This window comes from Copidosoma floridanum, unplaced genomic scaffold, assembly GCF_036245765.1.
Source record: "Copidosoma floridanum isolate Cflo_tuat_1 unplaced genomic scaffold, Cflo_Japanese_pri ptg000019l, whole genome shotgun sequence".
NCBI lineage: Eukaryota > Metazoa > Arthropoda > Insecta > Hymenoptera > Encyrtidae > Copidosoma > Copidosoma floridanum.
The window spans coordinates 15,680,154-15,704,958 of record NW_028321896.1 but is presented as its reverse complement, the minus strand read 5'-3'; the positions used below and the strand labels follow the sequence as shown (position 1 = coordinate 15,704,958).

Genomic DNA, 24,805 nt, shown 5'->3' with positions numbered 1-24,805 from the left:
CGACGCCAGAGGGGAAGAAAAAAATAAGGGGATGGTTAAACGTTACATTTACTTATATGTTGTGTACATACAATATATCAGTTGCAATAAACGTTCCTCCCCCCACCCCCAAATCCCGGATCGTTTTTTACATCATCTCGTCGTTTTTTTTTTTTTTTTATTTAACGTCTATTCTCATGGTTGCCCGAGTTTTATTTCGTTCCCTTTGGTTTTTCTGTGCATGCTTGTTCGTTTCGATTGTCTCAACCGATCCAGGGCTGCTCCCCCCCTATGTGAGTCTTCCTACCCTCCTCGGATGTTTGCTCTGCAGCTGCTTCATCACTCGCCTGCAGTCTTGGTCCTACTTATTTTCTTTCTCTCTCCCCCTTTCTCTGCAGTTCTTACATATGTATACAAGAGCAAGGCAGGAGTCATGCGAGGAGTATATATGATACGTGCATGTAGAAAGGAAGCGATCGTTAATCGATTTGAGACGGGGGTCGGTGACCCGTGTGTTTTTGCTTGAGGGTTGTACGCTATGGACTAGTTTCTTTTTTTTTTTTTTCTCGTTCGAATTTTTCGTGTTTCGATCGAGTCTACGATATAATATCTGATGCATCGATGGGCTCTCTGGGATAATAATCCTGCAAATGCGCCACGATTCGAGGGATCCGCCGCTTGTTGGTTTTTGCCTCGTTACCGATCCCCATGCAGTCCCTCTGATTCGACTACTCCGCGTGTATATTGACTGTCGGTGCGATCGACTCGATCGTAAAACATGTAAAAATCGGTATTTATGAGTATTCATACAGGTTTTGGGTTGAATTTGGCACGCGCGACTCTATAGCCTGTACTAACAGAGCAAACAGACGCGGTAAAGAGAAATGTCGTTCAATTTGAGGGATTTTTTTGCCGATACACCTGCCTTTTCAATATATAAACATGTACAGACGTCGTCACGCACGTGAACGTCAGAGCCGTATACAGTGTAATGTACCGTACACACGTTGTGAAGTAAGTATATATATATAAACGCTGCGAGCCATCAGCGAGGACTCGAGAGGAGGTGTAGAAAGAAAGAGGAAAAGAAAGAGTTGGAGGAGAGGAATGGAGTCGTCGTTCGTGCACCGCATTCCTGAAATTTTGCGTCCACAGCTCTCTCTCTCTCTCTCTGTATACATACCGATACGCGCAGCTATCGATGGGTACATACAGTTACATCGTACTCTACTTGTTTTGCGTGTATTATGTTGTTTAAGTTCGTTAATAATAATTATGTGAAATTTATGGTACGGTGCAGGGTATAATAGGTGTGCAGCTTGTGTGCAGGCGATGATGAGTGCCGTGGCGAGTAAAGTCGCGTTCCACATTGGAAGCCAATCTTTGTTATTGGTGAATTATTGTGCGAGTTAAAACCGTATGTGCATGGATGATCGGTAAATCACGGGCTCGTTGCGGTTCGTTTGTAATTGAACAAATCGAGCGGGATAAAATGTGAAGCGCGTACGGGTTATAAAAAAAGGTGCAGTTGGTCACAAAAATCGGTAAATAACCAAGTGTATGATGAAGAATTCGAGGGGACGCAAGTCCTCGGAAGCTTACCAGGAGCTGGACGAGGTTCGGGGATCCGAGTTGAACCATGTGTCCATCAACTCGTCCATTGGGACGGGTGTGCCAGGCGACCTTGGCCTTGACAGGTCCCTGGAACTCACTTCGGTGTCCGTCGTTCCCGATGGTAAACAATGATTTCTTTTTTTCTTTTTTCATATACACTGAGCGTTATTATTATTACCTATTGAAAAATACTGATCTTGGAAAACTAACTGTGTGCATTTTTATGCTGTTCTAATATTGTACATACATGTATATTATAAGTGTTTTCTAAAACTAATAATTTCAAATATGGTTTGTGGGTTTAGTTTATACACTTACACGTATTTGATTCAATCTATGCTAATAATATATACTTTGTGTACATATGTATTTGTATATATTTGTACGTAGGATGAATAAATAAATTTAAAAAAACTTTTATATAATCCTCATGTATCTGTTTACTGACGAATTTCGCTGTAGGATATGGCTAATCGAATATATAATATTGGTGTGTGAGAGAGGGGGCACTTGGGCTGCCAAGATGTTTTTTTGGAACATGATCACACAAGCTTCTGTATAGGCATGACAATGACAAATAAATATTGCCAAATCCGCTTCTATACCTACTTACACGTCTTATTTGTGTTTGCAGAGTTTCTTGCAATGGTGAGCTTATTTTACGATTTTGTATGTACCATAATTTTGTTTTTCTAAATTACGCACGATATACTTTTTTGTTGAAAATCTTGTAGCATGCCTTAAAAATGTTTGATAACGAAGGTGGCAAAAAATTAGACGAGAATAATTTGATGACCATTTTACTCAACAGACACCTTCACGGTCAGCCAAGCGATAAATCTGCTTGGATTTGGAAGGTTCCAAGTGAAATTGTCCCTGTTCACTGGACTCTGTTGGATGGCGGACAGTATGGAAATGACGATACTCAGCATCCTAAGTCCAACGTTGCACTGCGACTGGGGAATATCGAGATATCAACAGGCCCTGACTACGACAGTCTGTATATACCCGAGTTTTTCCTTTTTTCCAAAAACTTGATTTATTAATTGTACAATGTACACGTGGTACATGTGATTCATGTTCAGGTGGTGTTTCTCGGTATGATGCTCAGCTCGACCTTTTGGAGTAACTTGAGCGATCGTTACGGCAGAAAACAGTCTCTCACATTGTGCGGAGTGTTGCTGTTTTACTACGGGTTTTTGAGCTCTTTCGCCCCGAATTTCCTATGGATTTTGTTGCTTCGCGGTTTGGTTGGCTTTGCTATTGGCTGTGTTCCTCAATCGTGAGTACTTTGGACTCGATGACGTTTCCTTAAATCATATATCATATATCATCCATCCTTGCGATTTTTCAGAGTTACTTTGTACGCTGAATTCTTACCCGCCGAACAAAGGGCCAAGTGCGTGATTCTCTTGGACGTAGGTGTTTTTTTTTTTTTTTCTCATATTTTATTGTCGCAATATCAAATATTGATGTGTATGACCATTGCAGTGTTTTTGGGCTCTCGGCGCTTGTTTCGAAGTGGCTCTAGCATTGGTGGTGATGCCGAATCTCGGGTGGAGGTGGCTCTTGGCACTGTCTACGATCCCATTGTTTTTGTTCTCCATCATAACACCGGTAATTCCGAGAATTTTTTTTTTTTTTTTTTTTTCAAATATGAAGCACCAATACTGAATGAAATCGCGTTCCAGTGGTTGCCGGAATCAACGTCGTTCGACATGATGACAGGACGCACGGACAGAGCCCTGTCGACCCTGGAAAGAATAGCTCGTGAGAATGGAAAACCAATGCCTCTGGGACGCCTAGTCCTCGATCGCGTCTATCCGACCTGCAAGGGCAGGCTTGTCGATCTGCTCAACAAGGACATGTACAAAACGTCGATACTACTCTGGCTCGTGTGGTAATAATTTTTTTGGCGCGACATTTGCGAGTTGGAGAATAAACGAGTCAAAAATAACGGAGATCTATCGTGTACAGGATGTCGAGTGCCTTTTGCTACTACGGCGTGGTGCTGATGACCACCGAGTTATTCGACACGTCGGCTGATCAGTGCGGCGAACAGGCGGAGGAGCGCATCCAGGAACGTCAGTGCTTGATCAATTGCCAGTTGAGTCGTAGCGACTACATGGACCTGCTGTGGACGACGTTGGCCGAATTCCCGGGTATATTCTGCACCATCAACGTCATCGAGAAGATAGGCCGTAAGCGGACGATGGCCCTGCAGCTGGTCATGTTCGCTGGGGTCGTGTGCTTCTTGGGGCGCGCTTGTCGGCTCAGCCGTTTCGTCCTGACCGTGGGGCTGTTCCTGGCTCGTGGTCTCATCGCCGGGGTCTTTCAGGCTGCCTACGTCTACACCCCGGAGCTCTATCCGACCTATTTGCGGAGTACCGGGGTGAGCGCGTGTAGCTCCATGGCCCGGCTCGGCGCCATGGTCACACCTTACGTGGCTCAGATATTGCTCAGGTGGTCCGTTCCTACGGCCATGGGAGCTTACGCCCTTACCGCGCTGTGCGCTGCATTTGCCATCGTAGCTCTTCCCGCGGAGATTAGGAAGCCTTGAGAGTAGTGTGTAGGTACTTTTGACAGAAAATCCTTCCTTCCGTTGGATATAACCCTTTGCAATATCTTTAGTTGTTACTTTCTTTTTTTTTTTTTTACTATTTAGCAGATAGTGTTTTTTATGAAGAGTTGACTTGTTTATTTCAGAGGCTACAGTTTTAGGTGTTAGTTTAGCGTGGATTTTTTCCAAGTACGTCTTTTCAGATGAGCTAAACCGAGATTAATATTTTGTTATCCCTGCATAAGTTTAAAGAAAAACATCTGACGGTAGAAAATGCGTTTTTTGTACAAAATATTTTTTTTTTTCTACGATTGTTATTACAGTGCGTTTAAATTGCGAAATTGTACATAGACTTTTATCGTTGACTTTATTATTGTGCGTAGGTCGCAACAATTTTTATTAATTATTATTGAGTTGTATTAGAGATTTACAATAAACGAATCGAACAATAAAATCGTCAAGCATCATCACAACAGCTTTAACATGAAATAATTTCAACAACAACAACAACAACAACAACAACAATAAGGACGTCTCCTGTATAGCTCACATATATCCCCATAGGTTTTTGGAGAAAAATGTATTCATACTTACTATTAAAATTTACAATTTTAGTCGCAGTCTTTGGTGAAAGCTCTATAACGTTACGGTGGTGACATAAAAAAATATAAGCTCTGACGTTTCTTTGGATAATTAGTAGTTGGTATGTATATAGGTACACACGCGCAATTACAGCGTTATCTTGAAGGTACGTTTCCGGGGCCGCAGACAAACGCTATCGCGACAAGTGGAGCCGCAGCAGGACCAGTGTGGGCCAGGATAGCCCGGGTGACCGTGACCGCAGCCCTTGTAGCCCCCTTGGATTCGAACAATTGTAATTGTCAATACTGAAAAACTCTGGTGCACCACCGAGTTTTATTGTACAATTAGATATCTATTTACCTGGCATCGTTCCATTGCAAGCACAAGTGGCTTCCATCTTTCCTCCGCTCGAGCAGAACGTGCTATCGTTTCATGCAACAAACATCATTTATATTTGTGGGTAATAGTAAGGTTCCAAGTCGCGCATAAAAGTAGCCAGATCTCGATCATACCAGCAATGATAAATACCGCTGTGTAGTGTCCTCGAGCTGGTTTTCCTCAAACTGTCGTACTGCGCTGCGGAATCAAATAAATCACACATTACACTGTGTTTGGTATGTTCACGTATTAGAGATCAAGTAAGCAAGTGTCTCATTTTCAAAACTTTGTTCGACAACACACTCGTTGAAGTATCCTTAAATGGAGGAAAACAACGTGTGCGACGTATACCTTGCACTTCAACCGGGACCCCGAGGAACCTGAGCCGTTTGGCAATAACGAGCTCCAGACTGAGTATCTCGACGTTGGAGCCGTTGGCGAGCAAATCCTCGCCCACGAAAACGGCGTCGATGAGGTGCCTCGCCCGACGAAGCCGCGAGTACTCCTGAATCCTCTCCCTGGCCTCCCTCGAGTGCGACGATATGCTCGACCGACTGCGCGCGTGGCTCGCCCTCGGCACTCTACGGATGAGATGTTAAAAAAAAGAGAGAGTCACACCCAAAAAAGAAAAAGTCCCCTTACCTGTCCCTGTCGGAGTTGATGTCGAGGGCCGTGCGCGCCCTGAATTCCCCGGGCTCGAAGACCCGCTCGCTGTACTCGGTGAGCAACGAGTTGAGCAGCTTCTTGGCCCTCCGCAGAGCCGCCGCCAGCCGCAGGGCAGCCCTGGCCCCGGCGCTCGTCGCCTCCTCGCTCGCGTGGCCCCGATGAGTCCCTCGCCACATGCACTCCTTGCACGTGACCATCTGGCACGCGAGGCAGTGGAAGCGCAACGGGTGCGCCGGGTGGGCCAGGCACACGGCGACCCTGCGAAGGGCGCTCGCCTCCCAGAGGGGACGGGTCGCGTGACCTCGACCGGGACTCGGGCTGCGGTACTGGGCCTCGTGCTCCGGGCCGCAGTCGTCGCAAAAGTTGCACAGACACGCCGGACAGTGCTGCGTCGCCTGCCGATTCATACATATACATACGCTCGATTTATTTTTGATTGCAAAAGTGTCCCGTGTAGGTATACATCTCTTGGAAATCGTTTTGGTTTTCCCAAGATGAAGATCGAGATGTATAAAGTCGTATGTATAAAGTCGTGGCTGGAAAATATTACCTGCACCTCGTCGGCGCAAGCGTCGCAGCACACGGCCCTCTGGGAGAGCCTTCGGCGGACCGCGTAGATGACGAGCCGGTGCTGGAGCGGATAGTGCGGAGGCGGGGGTGGCGACGACCCGTACTTGGGCAGGGGAAAGTCGCACAGCGGGCAGCCCTCGACCGCTCGCCTGTTGCAGCTCGCGCTACGACCCTCGACCCCCAGCTCCTGGGACGATCCTGCGGCAGCGCCGATGATTTAACATCATTTCCAGGTGTGAAATTGGATGGGGATGAGTCGTGTGTTTTACCGTAGCAGTAGTCCTTGCTCATGAAGTCGTCGACGCAACCGGTGCAGACCGAGTGTAGACAGGGGAGTAGCCTCGGCTCTTCCATCTTGCCGTTGCACCTGGGACACCAAAAGTCCTGCTCGTTCAACTGATCGCTGGCCGCAAGGGCACGTCTCGTTGTCGTCGCGTTGGGACACCCTTCGTTTTGCTCCTCCGTCGTGGTCGTCGTACCGTACGAGTTGTACGTACCCGAGGAGGAGGTGGGCAGAGTCGGTTCATGCTGCTTCTGGGCAAGTGGATTTTTCCTAAAATCAAACATTCGTGTGTAAAGGTATATGTTATATGCTGATTGGGTTTCGCTACCCTGTATACCGTGTAATGTGTACCTGCAGTCGAGCGATTCTGGGCCGGCAATGTCCTTGGAGGCGACGCGGATCTTCTTCGGGTTCCTGCACTTCCAGCTGCCGAATATAAAAGCAGCCTCCCTGTTGCCGGTTTTGGCGCTCTTGACGGGCTCGTTGTTGTCCTCCCTAGCGTCCATTGGCTTATTGGATTGAGGGCTTTTTTTATTATTATTTATATATAAACAAAGCGCCTTTCACACGCGCTGCGCTATATAGTGACAGTGTGGCAATGTCGCGCGACGAGGATCGAAACCTCAGGACAGCAGCGAGCTGATTGACGTTGTCCCTCCTCCTCTTCGCGGTGACTTTTACTCGTCATGTTGTCAAAAGGATCGGATGATTGCTGTTGATTGTTTTGGCGTCTGAAAGTTTCGTACAGATTTCCTTTTATATTGTTTACTTTGATCGATAAATGTGTGTGTTTTAGTACACGGTCGTTGGGATATGTTGAAATTCGCAGCCTCTAAAATCATCGCGCTTATGTGTAGAGACGTACAAGTTATACGTACACGGACACGGCACTCGAAAGCGTCGCGCGTTAAACGTCAAGAAAAAAAAGCTTTATTGTGAATGAGAGTGGTAGAAGCCAACGATGAAATCGTCGATTACACATCAATGTAAAAGGATTCTCGATCGGAGATAAAGAAAATCGTCACAAAAACATGTAATTATTATTATTATTATGTATCACGCACTCGTTGGAATATTATATGCACCCACTATGGGAGTTTTCGGTAACTTTGGGCGTCAACGTTCCGTGTAACGAAACAAAAGAAAAAGAAAAAAAAGGGGTCCACTCTCTGTTGCCTACCCCACAAAAATCGAGAGTACTTTCAGCAGCCGATGCAACGCGCGAGAAAGCAGGACGAGCACTGAACTAACGGTCAAAGACAAATGGATGGTAGGGTAATAATACTTTGTGCTGGCAAAATTATTATTGTGTTTACTACGTGCAGTCCAAAGATGTATAAACGAGTATAGGTGTATACACGGTGCGCTTTGCATGCCCCGTGTGAGAGTATAAAATATACAAAAGCCAATTTTAGCAGAAGACGATCGTCGTACTCTCTCTCCCTCTGGGGAGGGCGGAAAAAAAAGCTCGCGGCGACGACGCTCTTAAACTTTTACATGTGTATATGTATATGCATGCGCAGCGCGCAATCAACGCAAACACAATCGGTTGTGTAAGATTTGTGCGTGTGTGTGTGTGTGATCTATTTCGATGAAGCTGCTGGGCAGATATACATATACACAACGTATACACGAGAGCGTGTGTGCGCGAACCACACGGAAATATATACATATAAAGCACGGCAGAGTTATTTACGGTTGTCGAGCTTAATTGCGCGCCAACAGCTCGGTTCGAAAAGCTCGCCAACGTCTTATATGTATATATATTTACTGCACATACAATACTCTGAGCTTTTGATGATTGGACTTTTTTTTTTTTTTTTTTTATATTCGTGCTTGCAAATAGTGTATGGGAGATTATATACAACGATTATTTGGCACTTTATTGAAGTATATTATGCAAAAACGAGTATCTACGTAATTACGTGGAGGTCCAAACGTGCAATATGTAGCGAGACAAGGTGCTACATATATATATGCGACCGTAAACAAAAGCCATGTCCTGCCACCTGTGTATAAATATTTAAATTTTTGTATTTATTATTCATTATCGCTAGTATAGGCTCAGACATGGCTTTCTTTTACAAAAGCATAAGTATATAGTGTTTATTGAGCCATCGGTGCACCTAGTTTATGACCAGATGTTTAAGTATATGTATAAATACGAGGGCCAACTCAGTCACATCTATGATCACGTTGTCGAAGCGAAAGAGAAACAGTTAATCGACCCTCGAGAATCAAGAGCACAGGCGAAACGGCGAGACTTGAACGGTCACCCATCCAAGTACTAACCGCCCCAACTGCTGCTTAACCTCGGAGATCGACGGATCTGCAACTCTACCTATTAGACCAACCGAGAAACTTCTGAATTAAAAAGTTGTCGGAGAAGAAGGCGTTTTTGATATTTTATGTAATTTGATCTGCTGATTACGATAAAAATAAATAAAATTTTTTTCGAGTGGTGGATCAATGTTAAAATCGTATTTGAAATTTTATTTCGCTCATATCTCAGTAACGGTAAGAGCTATAGTAAAAATATAAACAACAGCGTATAGAGCGGAAAATTTCCTATCGATTTGGTCTATTTGAATTATTTAGACAAGCACAAAATTTTTTTTTTTATATTTATTAGATACATCAACCGAGGGACTGTAATAATGAAAAAAAAAAAATGTACGTTCTCTATAATAGGTTCTACCAGGCTTGTACGTGGGCAATTACCGAGACAGCAAGGACTCGGCGCAACTCGAGCGCTTCGAGATCACGCACATCCTCGCCATCCACGACGCGGCTCGACGATTGCATTCCGTAATGTTGATTTGTTATTATGGTAAAATTAATTTACTCTCTCTCTCTTGTCGATCAGTTTGGAAAAACAAATAATGCCTGCACGGTTTTCGCTGCACGCACGGGACACGATCAATATACGTACACGTGTATTACTGTGGAATTTATAACAATTTACATTTTTTTTTTTCACAGCGACTGCAGTGTTTTTATTTTTATTTTTTCTTGTTTTTTTGATCATCATCAGAATTTTTGACGTACGTTTACATTGTCCGTTATTTCCCAAATTTTTATTTTGTAGTCGTATACCCGCTAAAATTTCAATAGTTGAGAAAGGAATACATATAGGTATACTACAGCATTATATTAGCGGTTACCGGTCACCTGCAATACTATTATTAATTAGTTATCGACAGCGGATAGACAACACTGCTATTGTGATTGCGTCTCCAACCGCGTGGCTCCGGTGCCGTTCCCGCATGTGGCGAAAAAAGTAGTTGGTTAGTATATATAGCCGAATTAGCTTTTCAGTAGTCAGAGTTGTGTGCACACTGGCTCTGACCTACCCATGTGTTAGGCTTGGCTTGAGCTGCTACTAATGTCGAAAAAAAAAAACGTAGTGGCTCGCTGAGATAAGTGGTAATTGGGAGTCAGACCCCTGGCGTGTTCATACTTTTTTTTTTTTTTTTTTTTATAATTTTAGTAATAGCCAATATATGGCCTTATTATTACATTATTCCAAATTTTATGTTACTCATTTCGTCTCATAAAGAGTGAAAATTCACTTAATCGTAAAGTTATAAACCTTTTCGTTGAAAGTTAAATGTACTCGTAAAACAATTTTATTATTTATTTTTTTCAACATATTTTCAAACACTTCCAATGTGTTATTTTGTTATTTACATTTCATTCTATTCAAATACTTTGCACTTTTTTTCATGACATGAATTCAGAATATGTTGGCTCAATATGTATAAATGTCCAATGAAATTTTCCATTATTTTTTTCGCGGCTCTATATGTTCGGAACCCCTGCAGCAGCTCAAGCACCCCCCGCAGAATTAGGAAAAATTTGATGAATTCTTCCGTTATTTTAACCCAATAAAATTTTCTATTATTTCTTCTACGTAACCAACGTTACCTCAAGGAGACAGAACACCTCCATCCTCGATTTAAATTAAAATAAACATTAATTAACTACTTAATATCGTAATCTGTTCATTTATTAAAAAAACTTTTTTTCTTTAGCTATAATAATTCACTTTAACGGCTGTACGCATATATTATTTGCTTACTATTTTGTTTTTTCTTGCAAAAAAAAAAAAAAAAAAAAAAAAACTTAGTAGATAGTTCCTATTCTACTGAAATTAGATTGAAAATCATTATGTTATGTATATTCTCGCAATTAAAATACATGTTATTCCCATGGGTATACGACTAAAACAAACATTTTGGACACTCAAATGTACGTGCATCAATTAAAACTGTAAATTACTCACTGTTTCTGTGCGACAAGTATACACACGTTGTACGAGGCATTCCAGTGTTAGAAAAAAAAAAAAAAAAAAAAAAAATGAACATGAATTAATCAACTCCTCGACACACACAGGACAAGCATTACCTATGCATCCTGGCCGCCGACACGCCCGACCAGAATCTCTCCCAGTACTTTTCCATGTGCAACGACTTCATACACTCGGCCCGACTGCGCGGCGGCAACGTCCTCATCCACTGTTTGGCCGGAATGTCGCGGAGCGTGACCGTGGCGGTGGCGTACATAATGAGCACGACGAGTCTCTTGTGGAAGGACGCCCTGAAAGTCGTGAGGGTCGGCAGGGCGGTGGCCAACCCGAACGTCGGCTTCCAACAGCAGCTCGAGGATTTCGAGTCGACTCGGCTCCAGGAGGTATATAATTGGGCAGGTGTATACCTTGTATACACATGACCACCTGACATTCATGCCCCGTACAGGAGAGGCAGCGTTTTCGCGAGCGCTTTCCCAGCCTGGCTCTGTCGTCCCAGGACGCGGAGACGTGTCGCCAGACCCTGGTGAGCTACGAGGGCTTGGCGTTGGCGCGCGAGCTCTGCGAGGGCAACTGCCCGATGGGCCGCAACTGCCCCACCGGGATCTGCCGGCAGCCCTCGAAGCGCAACCCGCGCCGTAAATCCTCGACGAGCAGCGCAACGTCGATTCCCAACGCGGGCCGTACCCCTCCGCAGACACCCAGGATGCTCCCGTCCGCGCCACCGTCACCGGGACTCGCGCGCACGGGTAGCGCGTTGGCTCGACCCAGGGACAATATTGGACGTGAGTTTATGACATTTTTTTTTTTTTTTTTTTTTTCTTCCAGCTTAAATTATAGCTTATAAATATATTGTTTCGGGTGAGAGTTATAAGTGCGCAACTGAGACACTACACAGTTTCATAACAAAAACAAGTGAATAATCATTATTTCATTAAATCCAGAGATTCACTAATGAAGAATCAAAAAATAAATATAAAAAATCAATACTTAATAAATATCCACAACATAAAATATTTATTGACGGGGATAAAATTATTTACCCTATATGATCAACAAAATTTTAATTTATCAGTGTGTGTAAGCAGACTAATTTTTTTGTAACGGATAGTTTTTTAATTTTTTTTATAAATATAATTGTTTATGCTAGAATAAATTTATTCAATCGCTCTTTAAAAAACTGCATTTGATGAAATTTTTTACTGCAAAAACAATCCATTGGAATTTTTGAAACAAAAAAAAAAAAAAAGAAAACAATCTAAGACGAAGAAAAAATTGTCAAAATATTTGAAAAACTAATCCAAATACTTGTCAGAATTTTTGTCTAATATTGTATTACCAATAATAGTGGCTAATGAAAAAAAAAAAATTATTCCCAAAATATAAAAAAAAAAAAAAAAAAAAAAAATACACATGAATATAATCGTGCGTCTGCGTGCATAAACTATTTAAAATTAGGAGAGTAGTTGTGTACCGATCGACGACACGATGTGTTGTGTTGTACAGGAGCGGTCCAGCGGGGTTGCATTACTACACGAGCTCGGCGCCGCCCTCGAGGGCAATGTCCCGGGTGGATCTGTCGGCAGCGGTAGCGTGTAGCAGCACAAGCGGCGGCGGTAGCACGTTGAGCCTGTCGGCGATTGGCCGCTCGGCGCCCGTCAGTAGTGGCCAGCAGCTGGTCGCCGGGCCCGGGGGCAGACCAGCCGCCGGCCGCTACTCGACGAGCGCCCACTTGGCCGCAAGCTCGGCACCCACCACCCCCAGGGACACGCCGCCCGTTTCGCCCCAGCACTGGCCCAGGCGACAACAGCCCCAACAACCCGGTGTGCCCCAGAGGCCCGGAACGCCCCAACCGATGACGTAGCACAGGCTACAGCCACTCACTCCCATCAACGCCATCCTCGTTGATCCACTCGTAGGACAGGTACTTATGATGAACCCTATAAACGTGCGATCTGTACATTTTTTTTTTTTTTTTTTTTTTTTTTTTTACCACAGCTTTCGGTGTGATCCTCCAAATTAAAATCATTTTGGCGAATAACCAACGATAAGTCAAAGTATAACTGTAAATAGTAATAAAAATATATCAATATTTGAGATGTACGATAAAAATTATAATAACTGTTATTATTATCTTTTTTTTATTTTCTTCGAATTTGACACCTCAAAAAGTGAAAAAATAAAAATAAAAACCGATAATAACTGTCATCAATTATAACTAATAGCTTATAATACTTATTATTTGTAACAACATAAAACATATATTTTTTGAAGTAACGGATAAAAATTACTATGAATTATTTATACTAGTTATTGATAAAAATAAGATTAAATCGTATATCTTTCAATTTAGATTTTACAAAGAACAAAAAAATGATAAAAACTATTATTTACTCTCAGTATATAATGTCAAATGAATGATAAATACTATACTATTATATTATAGCCTGAAACCTGTTATTATTAATTGTTATTTGTTACCCATATTTATATCATATAAATAATATAACGAAACAAGTGATATTATTTTCTCTCGGGTTGCCCCTATTTTTTCTGTATATTTTCTACACGAAACTAAAACGTAAAATTTGCATTTTCCTCCCGAATGTTATTAGATCGCGCATCCACAGGCATCAAAATGTACGGACGGCCCTATGGCTACGGACGCTCGAGGTCCTACCAGCACATCTGCAGGGACACCAGCTGCCCTTGCGTCTACAGCCCCGCCCGTTATTGAGCTCCTGCTGCCACGCTGAAACGGTACTAACCACCATTCGTCATCAACATTGCTACATTTTACCCCTACATACAATGGTAACTTTGGATTTTTTTGCCCATCCAGTTCCGCTTGCAGAAGCTGCACGCGCAAAGGAACTAAGGAACACGATATGACCGGTCTCTATGTAGTTATGTACTTGCGCCGTCGCTACCACCACAGCCGTCACCAAAATTCATGAAAGTAAAAAAAGCGCGTTACTGAGATATGAGCGAAATAAAATTTCAAATGCGATTTTAACATTGATCCACCACTCGAAAAAAATTTTATTTATTTTTATCGTAATCAGCAGATCAAATTACATAAAATATCAAAAACGCCTTCTTCTCCGACAACTTTCTAATTCAGAAGTTTCTCGGTTGGTCTATATACCGTTGCGCTACTGCGACCGATGTATATATATGTACATATATTTGCTACATCGGTAAGGACGGTAAGAAATAATGAAATAAGCCCGGCGAGCAGAGCGACAATATAGCCTACGGTCGGAGTCAGACGTTATATCAACCGCAGGTCTTTGACAACAGAGTACACTATTGGTTTCGAAAGGTGATAATAACAAATAAAGGAAATATGGATTAACTGTAAGTGTGCGAGTTTACAAACATTAAAGATGGTTTTGTTGTATTTTATATTGAATCGATACATCTGGTTGTGCGATTGGTAAGGCCCTTTGGTAAAATATATATTTACCACTTATAAAACATATGAACGTATCCGTAAGTTTTTATTCTAAGACAATTTTTTTTAGACTTTTTCAATATTTCAATAATTTCGTAAATTTTTTGGACGAAAATAAATTATATTTGGATCAGTTTTTCGAATACATTGCTTGTTTTTCCGCCACTTTTTTATTTGTCAAGATTTCAAATTTCAATAATAACAATAAATAAAAAAAAACAATACGTTAACACATGTTTAAATTTTCCGGCTTATTCAAAGCTCACTAAACATCATCTCCCTTAAACAATTCCGCGCGCTTCGAATATTCAAACCACGACTATGGCGCGAGAGAGCCGTGTCTTCACCCGTCATCCCCTAGCACGCGACGGCCAAGCCACCAATCAGCTTCGGAGTTTGAACTACCCGCTTTGCCCGCCAAGCTTCATGTTGTGTATTTTTGTTGGTTCTCGCTCGCTATGAGTATAGGTGACGGGAAAGTTTCGTTGCGAGCGATAGGTAAGTATATGCATCAGTTGTATTTTTTCCGTACAACTTGCAAACGTGCAACTGCAGCAGTTTCATGTGCCATTAAAAAAACATACATACTTATTGTTTATTGCATGATGTCGTATAATTTAGGATACTATGAAAAAACAGTTGTGCGCGCGTGTACAAATGTATGTACATGGGTCTTTCTACCAAAAATGGTTTGTTTCATGTATAAGTTGGTTGCTACGTAGTGAGAGGAGATATCGATTTAAAATCATTTTTTGAGTAATCAACGGATGTTTTTTTGTTGAAGGTGCAACGGAATTCACACCGTATTCGGTTAGTTTTAGATACAAACAGGGGCTACGTTGGCGTGTTACGGCTCGTTAATTAAAAGTTTTTACGACGTTATTGACATAAACAACATTTTAGCGCATTGGAGAAAACCAAAAGATTGTCTCCAAGACTTGGATGGTGTTTTTGTTGTGGGACCTAAATCCAACAAGTTTAACATTTTAAAATGTGCTCACAATATGTGCTTCGAAAATGTGCTCACAAATGCGCGCAATTGTATTTTGGCGTTCCAATTGGGACGTTTAGTATTTTATATGGAGGTCCAGGATGTTGCAGCAATTTTTCATGACGATAAGCTAGTGTTACATGCTCGCGAATTAGTAAATTTAGTTTCCCCTAAAATAAACACTAAGGGGGCCCGTAACGCTAAATAATATCGTGTATCTTTTCTAAGCATTCGGTCATTGCCTTGGAAGGTGGTGTGTTAAATAAGTATAGCCGTTTTATAGGGTGTATGACATATAAGTACACTGTCGAAGTATCTTTCGCATTTGGTGCGTCACAATCTCGATCTTTTGAAGATATGAATGATAAGTACACTACATAAATGTGGGGACAAAGTCGAATTTTCATTAACAGCGCTGATATCTCAGTTATGATCAATTTCATGTGAGCCCATAACGCCCCAATTTTCCTTAAATAAAATAAGAAAATCATTGTAAAATGATATTAAAAAAAAAAATAAACTAATTTGAAGTATTTTTTCTTTTCGGCCCCTTAAATATGCCGGTTTTCGTAGAATGACCCATATATACTGTCATATACATACATTTACGTATACATAGGTATACAATGTTGTGTGCAACGCAGAGCCAGAAACCAGCAGCGCTCCCAAAAGTGGCTACCGAACTTGGGGGGAAATTCAAATTGGCTATATGGAGCAAGACGCAAAACCTCAGATAACTCGACAACATTCCATACACCATAACTTGATCAATTAATCCTAAGCTATTTAACCCAATAACCCAACGCGCCCATACGCAGTATCACGAGCATTAATAATTAATAAAATAAATTAAACAATAACGCAAGCGCCAATCCCCACACAACCCGGGGCGCTTACTGGTCACTTTAATTATTGAGAAAATTAATAAAGTAGAGCAAGCGCCAATCCCCACACAACCCGGGGCACTTTCTGGTCGCTTTAATTATTGATAAAATAAGTAAAATAACACAAGCGCCAATCCCCACACAACCCGGGGCGCTTTCTGGTTACTTTGTTAACTAATATAAAAAAAAAATAACACAAGCGCCAATCACCAAACAACCCGAGGCGCTTACTGGTCACTTTAATTATTAAGAAAATTAATAAAGTAGAGCAAGCGCCAATCCCCACACAACCCGGGGCGCTTACTGGTCACTTTAATTATTGAGAAAATTAATAAAGTAGAGCAAGCGCCAATCCCCACACAACCCGGGGCACTTTCTAATCGCTTTAATTATTGATAAAATAAGTAAAATAACACAAGCGCCAATCCCCACACAACCCGGGGCGCTTTCTGGTTACTTTGTTAACTAATATAAAAAAAAAATAACACAAGCGCCAATCACCAAACAACCCGAGGCGCTTACTGGTCACTTTAATTATTAAGAAAATTAATAAAGTAGAGCAAGCGCCAATCCCCACACAACCCGGGGCGCTTACTGGTCACTTTAATTATTGAGAAAATTAATAAAGTAGAGTAAGCGCCAATCCCCACACAACCCGGGGCGCTAACTGGTCACTTTAATTATGAATAAAATAAGTTACATAACACAAGCGCCAATCCCCACACAACCTGAGGCGCTTACAGGTCACTTTAATTATTAACAAAATTATCAAAGTAGAGTAAGCGCCAATCCCCACAAAACCTGGGGCACTTGCTGGTCTTTTTAATTATGAATAAAATAAGTAACATAACACAAGCCTTAATCCCCACACAACCCGGGGCACTTTCTGGTCACTTTAATTATTAACAAAATAACACAAGCGCCAATCCTCACACAACCAGGGCGCTTTCTGATCATTTTGTTAATTAATATAATAAATAAAATAACACAAGCCCCGATCCACACACAACCCATAGCGCCTACTGGTCACTTTAATTATTAATAAAATAGCACAAGTACAAATCCCCACACAACCCGGGGCACTTTCTGGTCACTTTGTTAATTGATATAATTAATAAAATAACATAAGCGCCAATTCCCACACAACCCGGGGCGCTTACTGATCGCTTTAATTATTAATAAAATAAGTAAAATAACAATAGCGCCAATCCTCACACAACCCGGGGCGCTTTCTGATCACTTTGTTAATGAATATATCAAATAAAATATCATAAGTGCTAATCCCCACACAACCCGGGACGCCTACTGGTCGCTTTAATTATTAATAAAATAACACAAGCGCCAATCCTCACACAACCAGGGCGCTTTCTGATCATTTTGTTAATTAATATAATAAATAAAATAACACAAGCCCCGATCCACACACAACCCATGGCGCCTACTGGTCACTTTAATTATTAATAAAATAGCACAAGTACAAATCCCCACACAACCCGGGGCACTTTCTGGTCACTTTGTTAATTGATATAATTAATAAAATAACATAAGCGCCAATCCCCACACAACCCGGGGCGCTTACTGGTTGTGTGGGGATTGGCGATTGCTCTACTTTATCAACTTTGTTAATAATTAAAGCGACCAGAAAGCGCCCCAGGTTGTGTGGGGATTGGCGCTTGCTCTACTATATTAACTTTGTTAATAATTAAAGCGACCAGAAAGCGCCCCAGGTTGTGTGGGGATTGGCGCTTGCTCTACTATATTAACTTTGTTAATAATTAAAGTGACTAGTAAGTGCCTTAGGTTGTGTGGTGATTGGCACTTGTGTTATTTTATTAATCATTAAAGCGACCAGTAGGCGTCCCGGGTTGTGTGGGGATTGGCACTTGTGTTATTTTATTTATTACACCAATTAACAAAGTGACCAGAAAGTGCCCCGGGTTGTGTGGGGATTGGCGCTTACTCTACTTTGATAATTTTGTTAATAATTAAAGTGACTAGTAAGCGCCTCAGGTTGTGTGGGGATTGGCGCTTGTGTTATTTTATTAATAATTAAAGTGACCAGTTAGCGCCCCGGGTTGTGTGGGGATTGGCGCTTACTCTACTTTAATAATTTAGTTAATAATTAAAGTGACCAGTAAGCGCCTCGGGTTGTTTGGTGATTGGCGCTTGTGTTATTTTTTTTTTATATTAGTTAACAAAGTAACCAGAAAGCGCCCCGGGTTGTGTGGGGATTGGCGCTTGTGTTATTTTACTTATTTTATCAATAATTAAAGCGATTAGAAAGTGCCCCGGGTTGTGTGGGGATTGGCGCTTGCTCTACTTTATTAATTTTCTCAATAATTAAAGTGACCAGTAAGCGCCCCGGGTTGTGTGGGGATTGGCGCTTGCTCTACTATATTAACTTTGTTAATAATTAAAGTGACTAGTAAGTGCCTTAGGTTGTGTGGTGATTGGCACTTGTGTTATTTTATTAATCATTAAAGCGACCAGTAGGCGCCTCGGGTTGTTTGGTGATTGGCGCTTGTGTTATTTTTTTTTTATATTAGTTAACAAAGTAACCAGAAAGCGCCCCGGGTTGTGTGGGGATTGGCGCTTGTGTTATTTTACTTATTTTATCAATAATTAAAGCGATTAGAAAGTGCCCCGGGTTGTGTGGGGATTGGCGCTTGCTCTACTTTATTAATTTTCTCAATAATTAAAGTGACCAGTAAGCGCCCCGGGTTGTGTGGGGATTGGCGCTTGCGTTATTGTTTAATTTATTTTATTAATTATTAATGCTCGTGATACTGCGTATGGGCGCGTTGGGTTATTGGGTTAAATAGCTTAGGATTAATTGATCAAGTTATGGTGTATGGAATGTTGTCGAGTTATCTGAGGTTTTGCGTCTTGCTCCATATAGCCAATTTGAATTTCCCTCCAAGTTCGGTAGCCACTTTTGGGAGCGCTGGAAACCAGCTGTCGTTCAGTCGTTGAGTACAATGTCGCATGTGCTAAGACTGCTAAGTGCTGTGTGCTTGGAGAGTACTTATATGTATAAGGTATTTATTAAGTCATACTTATAATACGCAGCTGCCAACGTGCCAAGTGTGCCAACACGGTTATATACGGCTGGACGTGGACAACGGGTGTGCCTACCTATACGTTCACTGTGTGAAACGCGACGGCACAACTCGAGAGAGAATAAGCGCGAGAAAAGCGCGTGTGCGGTCACCCTCGAATCTCGAATACGTGTTTTAAAACACCCGTAGAAGCACACCTAACCCAGCTTGCTCGCAATAAATCCTTACACCAATAAGTATTGAGTACCTACCTATTTACCTTTACGCATTTTACCTGTTTGCTTTGCCACAGGGTCCAACCTGTGAGTACCATAATTTATTGCATGCGAGTATACGACTGTTGTATACTTGCACGCTCGACACCCCCGCTATACTTATTGTGCGAAAGATACGTATCGCACACGCGAAAAATCAGGAGAGGAGGTGGATGTAAGTACAACATAGTGCGGAAAAAAAAAAGAGAGCAGCAGCGGCAATAACGGAGAGAAAAGGAGGAAGAGAGCCAGCCTAGCGCAGCAACAACTCTTGAGAGCGAGCTTGAGAGAGTGTCGCGTGTAGTGAGTGCGTTTTTGAAGTTATTTATTTATTGGATCCAAGAGCAGAGGCCAGAGAGTCGAGCCATCCCTGGGAGCCTCGTTACCCAGGTCGACCCGCCGCTCCCCGAGGAAGCCGAGTACGGTCGATCGAAGCCAATCGCGCGGGCTCTCGCGTGCGTCGCGCCATTTTGAAACCTACAAGACTCCGCTTATATACTTGTTCTATACTCTTTCTCCTCTCTCTCTCTCCCTCTCTCTCCGTGTGCGTACCCTTGTTGCCTGCACGCCGTGCCCGAGAGCTCCTGCTGGAACCGGTAACCTGCTATTATAGCCATCGACTCTTCGCCCGGAGGTCGCCGGCTATGCGCTTGGTCCGCAAGCTCCGCTGATCTACGCTGCTGTTGTGGCGCGTGTTGCTACCGCTGAAGTCTGCCTGTTGAGGAAGAAAGAGGGGCAGCAGCTGGGTCCAGCCTCCCCCCGAAGAGCCCCAGGAGCTGAGAAACTGTGCGGCACGTAAAGGCGTACATGTCGTCCGCGACGATGACGCAACAAAACAAAACCATGAACTTCCTCATACAGGACGCCAACGGTGAGTTTGCTAATCTGCACCGGGAGGCCCCTTTTTTTATACAATGTGGTCATTCCCGGGTAGAATGGGTGCTTTGAGGACTTGGAGGAGCTTGCAGATGATGGAGGACTGGTGGGAGGCAGAAGCTCGATGGAGGAGTTGTTCTGGGGGCGGGCATCGATTCCTTTTGAAACAAAGTCGGGGCTCGTTATCGCGCTTATGTTAACATAAACCATTAACTTTCGTTAAACGCTTGTTATCGGAGTTTGTTTTTAACTTCACCCGGGTGATGGTTATGAAAAGGAATCGTGCTTTTTCGCAACGCAGGCGACCGAGTATATGGAAGCATGTGGCGTGTGACGATTTGATAATGCAATGGTTTGGAAAAGTTAAACCTACTTTTACTCTTGTTCGATTTTCGTTTGCTCACTTTGATTGCAGTTAAATCGTGGAAAACGACAATTTTATGTTTAAATGATTGTGTGGAGAATTTTCGTTAGTACAAACAAATGGGACCCATAACAATGACTACTGTAGCAGGCATCTGGGTACCTTGTGCATGATGCATATGATGAAAATTTTAAGAATTGAGTGCAGACGTAAGCATCCATGTTTTAACTGACATAGAATTTAATTTCACTAAATTTAGTTTCCTCGAATGTGTGGCCCAATGGTTGACATAACATAATGTTTTGTTATTTTCGTATATGGTTTGCATGAATGATTGTATTTTCATCAAGATTCATTATTTAGTTATTGTTTAGTATTTGAAAGGCAAGTTATTAATGAGAGTATTTTGTGTTTTGTTTCAGGGCAAGTTATTAAAGTAGTTTCAACTACACCAAACAAGAGCTTAGGTGGCATTGTTGGAGCTACTAATGCTAACCTCAAGGTTTTCAAAACACCTGGTCAAGAGCCTCAGGTAAACCGATTATCATGTTTTCAACAAGATGCACTGTTTTTAAGCAATTAATGTTTTGATAAAGTTTTTTTTTTTTTTTTTTTTCTTTCATTCAAATACCAAGAAAGAATTAGTTGCTAAGATACTTACAAAGGTAGAGTGAAATAATACTTATTTGAAATTAAAACATACTATTTTGGAATTTTTTGTTTCAGTTCATATCTTCTGGAGGACAAGTTTTAAGAACCATAAGCTTTCAGAATCCATCAAATACTGGCCAAAGTATGTACTTTAGGATCAAAAAAAAAATTTTTAGTAATAAAATTCGTGACGTAATATTTTATGATGAATTATTTACAGGATTGGTGACAATACCTATACAAGCTGGAAAAGTACAAAGTATGTCATCGATGAAACCTAATGATTCTCTAGTGACTAAGACAATTCAAGTATCAGCATCTCAACTTGTGAGTAAACTATTCTATAACATTTTGTAAGTATTTTTCAAATTATTTACCGTTCAACTTGTTTAACAGCAACAAAGTGCCAATCAACAACTGATGAAAGATGCTTCTGGCAAAACTTACATCAGCCCAATCCTTGACCACACAGGAAATAGAAAGCGTCACGACACAGAAGGCAGTGACCAGCTAATTGAGTAATTATATATTCAATTTTTTTCAAAATTATTTACTATCGTGCAGCAATTTTTTATATCTGGTAAATTATTATTACAGATATCCATATAGTAAGCGTAGAAAGACAGAAAAAGTCGGTAAGGGCCTTAGACATTTTTCAATGAAAGTTTGTGAAAAAGTGAAACACAAAGGGACTACTTCATATAATGAGGTAGCAGATGAATTAGTGGGAGAATTCACAAATCCATCCCATGCAAATTCACTGACTGACCAGGTAAAATTAATGGTAAGCCATTAATTTTATTAATTATTTATGTTGGGTGTAAATAATTAAGAATTGATACTAAATAAATATATTTGATAACTGCAGCAATATGATCAAAAAAACATCAGAAGAAGAGTATATGACGCTTTGAATGTCCTGATGGCTATGAATATTATTTCAAAAGAGAAGAAGGAAATCAGGTGGTTAGGTTTACCTACCAATTCTATTCAGGAATGTAAAGATTTAGAAAAAGAAAAGAAGAAAAAAATTGACAGAATCAAGGCAAAAACACAACAATTGCACCGGATAATTTTACAACACATTACTATTAAAAATTTGGTCGAACGAAATCGCGTCAATGAAGCTATATATGGTCCTCCCAAACCAAATTCAGCAATTCAATTACCATTTATTATTATTAATACCGACAAGAAAACTGTTGTCAATTGTAGTATTTCCAACGACAAGTACGTAACAAACTCTACGTTTAACTAGTAGAATGGTTACTTTTAAGTGATTATTGATATTTTTTTTTTCCTCCTTAGAACTGAGTACCTGTTGAACTTTAATGATAAGTTTGAAATTCACGACGACGTCGAAATTCTCAAAGAAATGGGGTTGGATTTCGGTACGTAAAATCTTTTTTTTTTTTTTTTATTACAACTGTTTTTTAAGTTACAAAAATCAAATGACATTAATATCCTGATTCAGGTTTAGATAGAGGAGAAGTTCTGGAAGAAAATTTGCAGAAAGCCAAATCTATGGTTCCCAAAGCTCTTGAAGAGTACGTCGAACGTAAGTGCAACATATTGTTTATGATAGAATTAATTCAAAGTAAATTTGCTTACTAATCAATACAAACTTATCTGCTAGAAATGGCATCTGGCGATTTGGAAAAGTTCATACCCGTCAAATCATACGTCTCGGGAACGTCAATCGATGATATGGAAATGAAAATCGAAACCTCTAGGCCTCCGTCATCTCACACCTCCCTCTCGGAAGATCTGTCTCCACCATCGCCGTACTCCGAAGAGGAGGAAGAGGAAGAAGAGAGCGAACAGGAAGAACATGTTGAAAGTGATCTTGATCTAAACTAGCACCTTGCCAAAGATCCTCTCGAAAGCTAGATTCGGGATCTACCCGCTCTATCTACTTTCTTCTCAGGAAGATGAACATTGAACAAGAATTGTTTGACGGTCGTGCTGATAATGATGATGGTACCGTGAGCTCGGTTGATATTCGCTTTATTCGCGTGGATCATTCATTCTTTAAAACCTTGATCACAAAGTAAAATAGGGACAAAACTCCATCGATGAGCGCGACGTGGCTGATTTATACAGTTTGTCGTTATTGCGAGTTTTAAGAAGTAACAAATAAGTGTTTTGCTCGAATACGCGATAGCAACACGTCGCGTATAATTTAAAGTTATTTTTACAAGATTTATAGCGAGATCAACGCACGTGAAAGAAAGTGAAGATGATGAGTGGAAGTTGAAAAGTTTTAACCATTTGATTTCGAGATTTGTTACATGTTTGCGTGAACGGCGTATATTAAAAAATTTTAAGAACAATTTTTTTTTATCATACAACTAACTGAGTGGCATCTTGCGTGAATTTTGCGTCGGTCGGGGCCAACCAACAACTGAACACTGTGAGAGAAGTTTTCAACAAAAATGAAAGAATTCCCTGTATTGGAAGCAGTAAAATTATTTATCACATCTGATGCAGTGAATTTAACATTTTTTATACAGTGTAGCAAAAGCAAATGTGAGTGTGATAAAGTGAAAAAAAAAAATAAAACATAGAGGTATATACAGTCCATTGCTCTTTGTTGCATTCTCCAGCAGTTTCTTTTCTTTTGTAATTTACGATAAATGATGATAATTTCAATTAGTTTTATCACACTGAAAATATAAATATATATATAAAAAAGACAAGCATCAATCTTGAAGATCATGCAGAGCAACTGATTTGAATGCAAAAAAATTCGGTGCTAAATTAATCCTGCATCGTCTCTTATACAGATTTATGAATGTATTGTACATTATAATCTCATAAACAATATCTACGATACATGTATAAAATATAACGCTATTAATTTTTTTCTTATGACACATTTATATATCTCTGTGGTACAAAAGAGAATACAATATGAAGTCAGGCGCATGCTTGAATCAATTCAGAATCATCCATGAATGGTCATATTATTACAAAATAAACCAAGATGGTTATTGGTTTTAAAATACAAGTGCACCTATTGTTTAATAAATAAAAGAATTTTTGCTTGTACAACAATAGTAGCTTGACCTAAGCGTTGCACTGTAAAATTAATGTAACAGATTATATTTTGGCTAAAATTTTTTCAATGATGTCTGGAGAGAAGGTAAGAAGTGCTTAATGATTGCAAGTGTAATTATATTATACTTTAAGATTTTTTTTGAAAATCTCAAATATCACTTTGAGCTTTGAGACAAATTACTTCTGCAAAGTATCAAAACGTTATCTTTGAACTGTAAATACACATTATATAGACATTATCAAATAAATTGATATTATTTAAGGTAAC

General features: G+C 40.8%; 4 protein-coding genes across 9 annotated transcripts; 3 read left to right on the top strand and 1 right to left on the bottom strand.

Annotated features, from left to right (window-relative positions):
- The first annotated feature begins 1,181 nt into the window (after positions 1 to 1,181).
- On the top strand, positions 1,182 to 4,626 carry LOC106636558 (synaptic vesicle 2-related protein). Its single transcript, XM_014348959.2, has 7 exons — positions 1,182 to 1,714; positions 2,405 to 2,589; positions 2,679 to 2,875; positions 2,948 to 3,011; positions 3,085 to 3,210; positions 3,285 to 3,493; positions 3,571 to 4,626. Exons 1-7 carry the CDS (start codon positions 1,540 to 1,542, stop codon positions 4,151 to 4,153), a joined length of 1,539 nt encoding a protein of 512 aa, XP_014204445.2. The 5' UTR covers positions 1,182 to 1,539; the 3' UTR covers positions 4,154 to 4,626.
- Positions 4,515 to 7,934, bottom strand: LOC106636556 (E3 ubiquitin-protein ligase TRIM45). Of its 4 annotated transcripts, none has more exons than XM_089593461.1 (9): positions 7,813 to 7,934; positions 6,933 to 7,363; positions 6,619 to 6,857; positions 6,330 to 6,547; positions 5,756 to 6,174; positions 5,465 to 5,694; positions 5,248 to 5,311; positions 5,096 to 5,157; positions 4,515 to 5,040 (listed from the first exon to the last, which is right to left on the bottom strand). In XM_089593461.1, the coding sequence occupies exons 2-9, from the start codon at positions 7,136 to 7,138 to the stop codon at positions 4,883 to 4,885; spliced, it is 1,596 nt and encodes a 531-aa protein (XP_089449587.1). In that variant the 5' UTR covers positions 7,139 to 7,363; positions 7,813 to 7,934; the 3' UTR covers positions 4,515 to 4,882. The 4 variants fall into 4 exon arrangements, 3 of the variants coding, with proteins under 3 accessions (XP_089449587.1, XP_014204442.2, XP_023245454.2); XM_014348956.2 differs by having other exon boundaries at positions 4,515 to 5,010; positions 6,619 to 6,902; positions 6,984 to 7,363; XM_023389686.2 differs by having other exon boundaries at positions 4,515 to 5,010; positions 5,248 to 5,306; positions 6,619 to 6,902; positions 6,984 to 7,363.
- Positions 7,896 to 12,805, top strand: LOC149374560 (uncharacterized). Its single transcript, XM_089592644.1, has 6 exons — positions 7,896 to 7,907; positions 9,324 to 9,440; positions 11,028 to 11,324; positions 11,390 to 11,697; positions 12,403 to 12,627; positions 12,685 to 12,805. Exons 1-6 carry the CDS (start codon positions 7,896 to 7,898, stop codon positions 12,803 to 12,805), a joined length of 1,080 nt encoding a protein of 359 aa, XP_089448770.1.
- A 6,439-nt stretch (positions 12,806 to 19,244) lies between these two features.
- Dp (transcription factor Dp) lies at positions 19,245 to 24,779 on the top strand. 3 transcript variants are annotated; one of them, XM_089593076.1, is made up of 11 exons: positions 20,394 to 20,457; positions 20,878 to 21,035; positions 21,249 to 21,358; positions 21,553 to 21,619; positions 21,698 to 21,804; positions 21,874 to 21,995; positions 22,075 to 22,261; positions 22,346 to 22,707; positions 22,786 to 22,868; positions 22,952 to 23,035; positions 23,114 to 24,779. In XM_089593076.1, the coding sequence occupies exons 2-11, from the start codon at positions 20,996 to 20,998 to the stop codon at positions 23,335 to 23,337; spliced, it is 1,386 nt and encodes a 461-aa protein (XP_089449202.1). In that variant the 5' UTR covers positions 20,394 to 20,457; positions 20,878 to 20,995; the 3' UTR covers positions 23,338 to 24,779. The 3 variants fall into 3 exon arrangements, with proteins under 3 accessions (XP_089449201.1, XP_089449200.1, XP_089449202.1); XM_089593075.1 differs by lacking the exon at positions 20,878 to 21,035 and having other exon boundaries at positions 19,245 to 20,457; positions 22,075 to 22,249; XM_089593074.1 differs by lacking the exon at positions 20,878 to 21,035 and having other exon boundaries at positions 19,246 to 20,457.
- The last annotated feature ends 26 nt before the right edge of the window (positions 24,780 to 24,805 follow it).

Coding starts and splice junctions, on each gene's coding strand:
- LOC149374560 (XM_089592644.1), top strand. Junction 11,325..11,389: donor AGTCGACTCGGCTCCAGGAG/GTATATAATTGG, acceptor TGCCCCGTACAG/GAGAGGCAGCGTTTTCGCGA. Junction 12,628..12,684: donor GGCCAGCAGCTGGTCGCCGG/GCCCGGGGGCAG, acceptor CTTGGCCGCAAG/CTCGGCACCCACCACCCCCA.
- Dp (XM_089593074.1), top strand. CDS start 20,394: ATGTCGTCCGCGACGATGACGCAACAAAACAAAACCATGAACTTCCTC. Junction 21,805..21,873: donor AAGTATCAGCATCTCAACTT/GTGAGTAAACTA, acceptor CTTGTTTAACAG/CAACAAAGTGCCAATCAACA. Junction 23,036..23,113: donor TCTTGAAGAGTACGTCGAAC/GTAAGTGCAACA, acceptor CTTATCTGCTAG/AAATGGCATCTGGCGATTTG.
- LOC106636558 (XM_014348959.2), top strand. CDS start 1,540: ATGATGAAGAATTCGAGGGGACGCAAGTCCTCGGAAGCTTACCAGGAG. Junction 2,590..2,678: donor AACAGGCCCTGACTACGACA/GTCTGTATATAC, acceptor ATTCATGTTCAG/GTGGTGTTTCTCGGTATGAT. Junction 3,211..3,284: donor TGTTCTCCATCATAACACCG/GTAATTCCGAGA, acceptor ATCGCGTTCCAG/TGGTTGCCGGAATCAACGTC.
- LOC106636556 (XM_089593461.1), bottom strand. CDS start 7,138: ATGGACGCTAGGGAGGACAACAACGAGCCCGTCAAGAGCGCCAAAACC. Junction 6,548..6,618: donor GAGCAAGGACTACTGCTACG/GTAAAACACACG, acceptor GCGCTGCCGCAG/GATCGTCCCAGGAGCTGGGG. Junction 6,175..6,329: donor CTTGCGCCGACGAGGTGCAG/GTAATATTTTCC, acceptor ATGAATCGGCAG/GCGACGCAGCACTGTCCGGC.